At 55.1% G+C, this 8,354-nt stretch overlaps 1 protein-coding gene across 5 annotated transcripts in view; it reads right to left on the reverse strand.

The window, feature by feature from the left end:
* SUN2 (Sad1 and UNC84 domain containing 2) overlaps positions 1-5,555 on the reverse strand; it is an 18,319-nt gene extending 12,764 nt beyond the window's left edge. For 2 of the 5 annotated variants that reach the window (XM_024992239.2, XM_024992238.2), the window contains exons 1-4: positions 5,340-5,555; positions 1,756-1,921; positions 726-910; positions 205-342 (exon numbers count right to left, since the gene is read on the reverse strand). In XM_024992239.2, the coding sequence (XP_024848007.1) occupies positions 205-342; positions 726-910; positions 1,756-1,883 (451 nt within the window). In that variant the 5' untranslated portion in view covers positions 1,884-1,921; positions 5,340-5,555. The remainder of the gene's footprint in view (positions 1-204; positions 343-725; positions 911-1,755; positions 1,922-5,339) is intronic. The other 3 variants (XM_024992240.2, NM_001102319.1, XM_024992241.2) reach the window with 3 other exon arrangements.
* Positions 5,556-8,354: the final 2,799 nt, after the last annotated feature.

The following is an 8,354-nucleotide window of genomic DNA, read 5'->3' on the forward strand; positions in this document are numbered from 1 at the left end:
AGGGCCTCGTGGAGCCTGGCCATCGGAGCCCAGCATGTCCAGAACCACCCCCAGCCTGGCTCGGGTACCATGGTGGCCCAGCAGCGACCTCCAGCCAGACATGGGTGCTCTCCCAAGCTGTCAGGGCACCCTCCCCGGCTTCCCATAGGCCCAGGAACCTGGCGGAGCATCTCCCCGAGCCTGGGGAAGGAGGACGTCGCCTACCTACGTAGTCATCCTCGGAGGAGTAGCCCGAGGAGGACCCGAGGAAGTCCTCGGAGAGCTTGTTCTCCGGGAGCCCGTTGGGCTTGCTGCTGTCGGTGCCGCCTGTGCCTCTCCTCCTCCTCACCCGCAGGTCCTCACCTGCGGAGGGAAGAACTCGGGGTTCTCCTGGGGCAGATGCTCCAAGGAGGGAGGTGGTGTGCTTGGGGACACCCTGATGAGCATCTCTGATGGGCAGATGGAATCTACTCTGAGCCCCTCCTGAGCTCCCTTGAGTCCAAGGATGGGTGAACCAGGACCCAGCCCTGTCTCCTAAGTCTGGAGCAGACACGTGGCTACTTCATCATCTGAAAGAACCTGGGAGTTAAGACACCTGGCTGCTCTCCCCAGGATTTCCAAAGGTGGGGCACCCCTCTTCTGGCCCAGCAGTGGTTAGGGAACGCCCTGCGGGGGTTGGGGGTAGATTTTGAACCATAAATTTCCAAAGGAAGCCAAGGCCCCGGAGGAGGGTTGCGGATACTCACTCCAGTAGGGGTCGTCGAGGAGGGAGTGCCTGGTGAGGGAGGCGGCGATGGAAGCGGCCCGCGGGCTGCCGATGTAGGACTCCCTGACCACGGACTCGCTGTAGTAGGTGTGTGTGTCTGAGGAGGGACCTAGCTGTGGCGCTGGGGAGAGGCGCTTCGAGTTGTTGGTTTTCTTCTTCAAGGTCCTGTGGGAGGTCAGCCAGGAGGGGAGAGGCCAGAGCAGGCAGGTGAGCCGGCCTGGAATGCTCTGCCCTCCTACGGTGAGTGGCGTGGGGAGGTGGGGGTCGGGTGGGTAGCTGTGTTGCTAAGCAACTAACAACCCCCATCTGCTGACTGCCACGCAAAGCAGGTACTTTCCGTGCTCCCATTATCTCTAAATCTCACAAGCAGTTAGGTAAGATCAGTGAGGGAGTCAGGATTCAAATCCAGGTCTCGAACTTCAAAGCCCCAGTGTTCTTTCATGCTTCCTGATGGATTAGTCGTTTCTGCCACCCACTGAAAACCCAGACAAAGCCGACCTGGCCTCGGAGAGCTACTCAAAGCCTCCTCGGGGGGCTGTCATCTGGGCCTTGTGCCTGCCAGGGGGCAGGATGCGAGGGAGGAACGCCTGCCTTAGCTCACGTCCCAGGTGCCCTTGAACTTGTTCATGTCCTCAGCTGCTTCGCTGGCCTTACTGAGGCCCTACAGACGGATGGATGGTGAGGCAGGCGGCTATGGGTCTGGCACAGCCATCCACAGCAGAAGGGGTTCCTGTGAGCCCAGCACTTGGTTTTGGGGTTTCCGGCCTGGCTTATGCTTGAAACTGCCTCTCCTCACTTCCTGTTCCCTGAATATAAAACAGCCCAGCTTAGAGAGAAGAAACAGCACTGGGCCCTGGCACCCTCGGAGGTGTGGCTGACCGGACATGGGCAAGGTCTGGTCTCTGCCCACGGAAGTCACAACGGCAAGAGGCAGCACGGTGAAGGGCCCAAGACATCTGCTCGGTGGGTCGGGGGACCCATGCGGGCTGGGGGTGGAGGTGAGCCCCTACCTGAGAGGGCTGTCCTTAAACAGGGTGCTCTGACTCCCCATCACTGAGCTCCCTCCGCTGCTGCTGCTGCCGCCATCATCCTCACCCTGGGAGGAGTAGCGCGTTAGGCGCTGGCTTCGCCGAGACATGATGAGGTGGGCGGGGGGACCCTTCCCCTGAAGGGAGTCTGGGGAGAGAAAGGCGGCCAGGTGAGGCTTCCAGGGGCCGGCGTGGCAGGGGCAGGGAGGAAAGACAAGACACAGCCTCCCAGCAAACACACACCCCTCTGCATTCAACCAAAGAGCTTGACATGTGGGCGAGACCCGGCATTGATTAAGCATCCCCGCCCCGCCCACCTGCAGCCCTCTGCACTCTGCCAGCCTCTTTCAAAACAGGTTCATAGGATTTCCAAACTTTCAGATTATTGGATGCTGAGCTCCGAGATCCAGAATTGGGCCTTCTGCAGCTTCTGACACGAGGCGGAGCTCGTAGCTAGGTAGCTACAGGTGCTAAATAAACACCGCTCGTCACTGCTGCCCTGCAGACTCTCCAGTCCAGCCTCTTACTGGGCTGCCCAGTCCTAAAGCTGTGCCCGCTCTTGTTCTAGCTTGTTTCCCTTAAGTGGGACATGCGTTTCTTTCTTTGTAGCTGTATCCATTGATTCAGAGCCCCAGTCAAACTCTGACTCCAGAAAACCTTTCCACGGTAACCCCCGCTTACATTCTGCTGGAGCCTGCGTGCCTAGCCTATTAGTGATTACTGGCCTGCAACATCAGTGCCTCTTGATATGATGCTGACGGTGGTGATAAAATACTCGGTTAAATGCCTCCTGGGTACGGGGCTCCTGACATACTCATCTCTGATCCTTATGATCAAGGGAGGTATCACCGCTCCCACTGTACAGTGGGGAACCCGGGGGCACTGAGAGGATCAGTAACCTGCCCATAGATCAGTAACCCAGGCTGTAAGTGACAGAGGCAGAGGGTGTGCTGCGCTGGGGCCTGGATATTTCCATTCCACCAGGAAGTTTTCAAGTTGTTTCAGAAAGGTGTTGCTGTGTCCCCAACGAGAGTCTTACATAGCCCCCATTATGTTCAGAGGGCTTCCCTGATAGCTCAGTTGGTAAAGAATCCGCCTGCAGTGCAGGAGACCCTGGTTCGATTCCTGGGTCGGGAAAATCTGCTAGAGAAGGGATAGGCTACCTACTCCAGTATTCTTGGGCTTCCCTGGTGGCTCAGCTGGTAAAGAATCCGCCCGCAATGCAGGAGACCTGGTTCGACCCCTGGGTTGGGACGATCCCCTGGAGAAGGGAAAGGCTACCCACTCCAGTGTTCTGGCCTGGAGAATTCCATGGACTGTATAGTTCACGCGGTTGCAAAGAGTCCAACCGACTGAGTGACTTTAAAAAAAAAAAATTATGTTCAGAACAGGCTGTGGACAGAGCTGTTACATTACAAATATTGGTTAACAAACTAACAAAACAGGCCGGTGGAGCAGCTGTGTGAGATTACTGTCAGCCTCTACCAGCCAGACCAGTCACCACAGTGGGTGGAAACCAAGGCTCTGGGACGAGGCCAAGGTGAAAAAACCTGGCAAAAGGCGGCATTCTACAACACAGGGGGATTAATAAACCTTTTAGCTCTAGAAACCCAAATTCAGAATCTCTGATAAACCGTGTGAGCACTCCAAACATGGTGCCTTTGTTGGCCTGTGTTACAAAGTCACTGTTACACTTTGGCCCTAGTAGTACTTGTGACTTGTTATCACTTCTAATATTCCTGGTTGATACTTTTTTTTAAGCTGTGCTCAGTCTCTGTTGCTGCAGCTGCGCGGGCTTCTCATTGCAGTGGCTTCTCTTGTTGCAGAGGGCTGGTGCATGGGCTTAGCTGCTCTGGCATGTGGAATCTTCCTGGATCAGGGATATAACCCAGGTCTCCTGCCTTGGCAGGTGGATGCTTCACCACTGAGCCACCATGGAAGCCCCTCCTGGTTGATACTTAAATTACTACTTCTCTGGGTTGTGAGGTGGCCATAGGCTCTAACACATCCCAACTCACTATGGAAACCAGGAGATCTAGTTGGTCTGGCTAGAGAATTCTACAAAGTTCTCTTCTGGAACATAAGCAGTCTCATGTCTTGGGACTTATTGGTGTCCTCACAGGTAGGATGCTCACCTGGCATCATCCCTGGTTTAGGCCGAGGTTGGTAAAGGGACCGACTGGTAGTAGCCACAGCAGGAAGTTGGCCTGGGTCCTTTTCTATATTCAACTCCTTATAAGGTAATTCCACCCCCACTACTACCCTCCCTACCTGAAAGCTCCAGATGCCCACACAGGCACAGGCTCCTCCTCTTAACCCTGCCCTGATCAAGTTGATGAAGCTTTTGCCCTGGGGCAGGAACAAAGCAAAATGTTTATGCAGAACTCAGGCTGCCGTTGGCAAGAATATAAAGAAATATGTAGATGGAGAGGTGTGTGTGTGTTGGGGCTGGGGGAGGGGTTGCTGAAAACCATCAGCAGTGCACACCCTCCCAGATGGGTGCCTTTTCATCTTTCTCCTAGGGTTCTGCTATCACAAAACAGTTTATAACTGCTAACACAAAACTGAGCCTGGGTTTCACAAGATGAAAAAGGTCAAGGCTCTGTCCTCCAAAACAAAACAAGAGGTGAGCCTCTAGGAGCTCAAATCTTTTGCATATCAGAAGACACCGCCCCGGCAACACACACACAGTTAAGATATCCTCGAATAAAACATCCCTCCCCACTTTTGAGCTGACCACATCCTTTTTTCAACTTCACCTTTCCCGCCCTCATCACAAACTTATATGGCAGTATCCAGCCACTCTTCGGACTTAACCTAGATCTTGGCAACCTCCGCCTGACGTTTTCACACCGCATTCCCTCGTGGGATGGGCAAACCGCTCCAGGTGCTAACTCTCTTCTCCCTTCATGCCCTACTGGCTGAAGCTGCGGGAGATTTTTCTTTCTCTCTCTCTCTCTCTTTTTTTTTTTTTAACCAACCACGCGCCTGTCCCTGCCTCTCTGCTCTAAGTAACACTCCCGCCCCCTATTTGTTTGCCTTTTTATATTTTTTTTTAGAACTGAACAAAATGGGCCTCCTCCCTATTACCAGAGTTCTGACAGGCGGCGGAAGAAGCAGAGAACTGCCAGTCCCTAGAAACTGCCGAACTGGCACGAAAACGCAGGCACCGGCCTGGGCCGGTTTGGACAGCCGGGTCTCCGCTTCCCTCCTCCTGGGGAGGTTCGGCCCGGGGAAGTCCCGCCCGGAGACATCCGCCCTTTGGGCCGACCAGTGGGGCGGCCAGTCCCGGAGGCGGGGGCCCGGCCGCGGCGGCGATGAGTCAGGACGGCCTTGGCGCTTGGCCCTTCTCGACTGGCCTAGGGGCGTGCTCCGGGAGGGGCTGCAGCCTGGCCCAGCTTGGCTGGAGAGGAAGAACCAGGCCTGGGCAGCTCGGCTCTGGCCGGTGTGGCCTGACGATGACCCCGGGGTCAGGCCGGCCCGGGACCCGCGGGGAAGGGGGCGAGGCCGGCCCATCACCCTCGCCCGGCGCGCCCGCCCACCAGAGGCCCACGGCCGGCTGTTACCTGCCTCCGCCGCTGCTCCGTACAAGGCCAGGGGCTTCCGAGGCCCGCCGCGCCGCCCCCCCTTACCGCGTCGGAGTCCGGGGAGCGGCGGTCGGCACGGGGACCCGGGGCGCTCGGGGAGAAGAGGCAGGAGGGCTGGCAGGCGGACAATGCGGCCCGCGCTGAACTGCGCTGCGCGCGTGGGGCCGGACGGCGCGCGCGTGGCCGAGTGTGTATGTGTGCGCCTGTCAGTCAACGCTGACAGGCCGCAACCCATTGGCCAGACTCCGCCCGCATCACCGCCCACTGCCACCGCCCATTGGGCGGTTTGAACACAAAGGCCCCCGGCTCGCCCCGCCCGCCGCGTGGGCCCAGCGGGCGGGGCAGAACCAGACCAGAATCCGCGCGTGGGAGGCGCGGGTGAGGGGGCTGCGATCCCTCCCTGCTGGGGTACTCGGCTGAAGCCGGCCTGACTGCGCACTTGACTCTGGGTCTGGTGGCTGAAAATACCTGAGACCTCTCCTAGCGCCGCCTCGCGCGCCTCACCCCGCCCGCGATCTTCTGCGTCCCAGTGCTCCGCAAGCTGACTACATAGGGCCGCGGTGCCAGGACCTTAAAGGCATTGAAGAGGGCACGAAGAAGTGGGGAGCAGGGGACAGGACGACCCCTGATGGCCTAGGGCCTACCTGGAGGGGTAGCACGTAGTTAGCCCTTAGGGGACCGCCCCTCCCCTAAAAAAATGATTGTTGGAGGCTTATGCGTAATTGTTCGCTTAGGTACAACACTTAAAAAAAAAAAAAAAGCATGTCTGGAAACAGGTTTGTAGAGTTTTTAAGTGATTTGCTTAAAGTCACACAGCTTGAAAAAGGCAAAATTGAGATTAGAAGATTCTCTGAAATTTCATGGCAGAAGCTTTTTTTTTTTTTTTTCCCCACTTTAAGGAGGACACTTGCCCCAGTTGGTGCTGAGAAGGCAAGACTGGCTATCTATTCCTATGCCTTACTCAGATCTGCTTGTGGAATAAGCGCTTGATATATACTGAGTGAATAATAAATACTCTGCCTGACTCCAAGGGTCCAGGGCCCTGGTTCCCCACGAGCCAGCTGTACAGGCACAGAAAGGGCCCCACTTGGGAGAAGCACTTCCTGTGCTAAGAGAAGGTGAAATGGTGTTATTTCACTTTTAAAGTGCCAAGAGGAAGAGACTCAAAGTGACGAAATCCGGACAGGAAGATGCTGGGGGCAGAGGACTGAGGACATGTGAAACCCTTGTGCTCAGCCGGTTCCAGGCAAAGATGAACGCCCCCACCCCGGCCCATCCCTGGGTCTCCACACCTGCACTAACAGCCCATTGAAGACCACAGTGCTTGCTTCTGGGGTTAAGACTTCGAGCTTCCTGAAGACAAGGGCTGGCTCTGGTCTGAGTATCTGGTGAACATGGGATGAGTTAAATGAGAATTCAAATCAGATTTAGAGTCAGCATCCAATAGGGGAGAGGGCCCTCTCTTGACACCTTGTCCTCCCCAAGGTGCTGGAGTTTCCATATCCTGCCACCTCCATTGCACACCCTGCTTCACTTCTCTCCAGGGATCCTGGCAGAAGGATTCCCTTCCCAGGATATGCTGGTTTATAAAGCGAGAGGCCATGTGCCGTCCACTGGCCACAGGAGAGGGCCATGCCCACAGGCTGACTAGAGGCAGCCCTGACTAAACTATGTTGACTTTATAGGCCTGTAGTAGGTGAACCATGGGCCCCAAAGATACTAGGTTCTAATCCTTAGCTCCTGTGAATGTTACCGCACATGGTTAGTCTTTGCAGATGCAATTAAATGGAAGGATTTTGAGATGGGGAGATTATCCTGGATTATCAAGGTGAATCCTAAATGCAATCACCAGTGTCCTTTGAAGAGAGAGGCAGAGGAGAAGAGGAGAGGGCGGTGCGGCCACGGAAGCAGAAATCGGAGTGTGTGGCTACAAGACAAGGAATGCTGGCAGACACCAGACGCCAGGAGAAGACAGGGACGGAATCGCTCCTCGAGCCTCCAACGGGAACAAGGCCCTACTGATCATGACTTTCGTCCAGTGATTTTTTTTTTTAATTACTTAATTTATTTGGCTGAGCCAGGCCTAGTTGCGGCACTCAGAGTCTCGACCTTCACTGTGACACGTGGATCTTTAGTTGCAGCATGCAAACTGTTAGTTGCAGCGTATGCGATCTATTAATATTTCCCTGACCACAGATCGGACCCAGGCCCCCTGCTTGGGGAGCACAAACGAAGTCTTAGCCACTGTGGTCCAGTAATTTTGATTTTGGACTTCCAGTTTTCTCAACTATGAGAGGGCAAATCTCTATTGCTTTAAGTCACCGAATTTGTGGTCGTTTGCTACGGCAGGAACAGAAACGTAATAAGGGCCCCTGGGCTTGTCATTCAAGGCCCCCATGGTTGTGCCAGGCTCCTCCCTTGGTCCTGACCGTTCTCTCTGATGGGATCTGTTCAGACTGGGCAGTCACACACAGCCCTGTCTCCCCGTTTCTGCTGCCCCTGCCTCTCTGCCCTCTTCTCCTTCAGCAATGCTCTGCCCTTCCAGACTCCCCTCTGTCTGGCTGCCACTCATTTGTGCAGTCTTCTCCCAACACCCTTCTCTCTTTTTCACGGCTCTCTTCTTGTTCCTCCTTTCTCTATCATCATTTCACAAACAGTGGCAGGGTGGAAGTGGCTGGCTTTGCCCCCGCTGGAACAGGTTCTTGGTGGCTGACAAATGTGGCTGCTACCATGCGGCCACGTGGTGGCTTTCTCCATTGCCAGCCACTTCTGCTTCAGTGGCCCCTTCCTTCGTTAAAAAAAAAAAAAAAGTTATATTTTACAACCACATGGGTAGAAAGATGACTGTAATCTAGACTTGATGCATTAGTAAGTATTCATTATTATTATACTCAATTTTCTTCTGGTTTTAAAAGAAATGAAAACATTTCTGTGGGCCCCTGAAGGGCCCTGTGTCCTGGGCGAATGGGGAAGTTGGCTCTGTGCTGGAGAGAC

Source organism: Bos taurus, chromosome 5 (genome assembly GCF_002263795.3).
Source record: "Bos taurus isolate L1 Dominette 01449 registration number 42190680 breed Hereford chromosome 5, ARS-UCD2.0, whole genome shotgun sequence".
Taxonomy (NCBI): Eukaryota; Metazoa; Chordata; class Mammalia; order Artiodactyla; family Bovidae; genus Bos; species Bos taurus.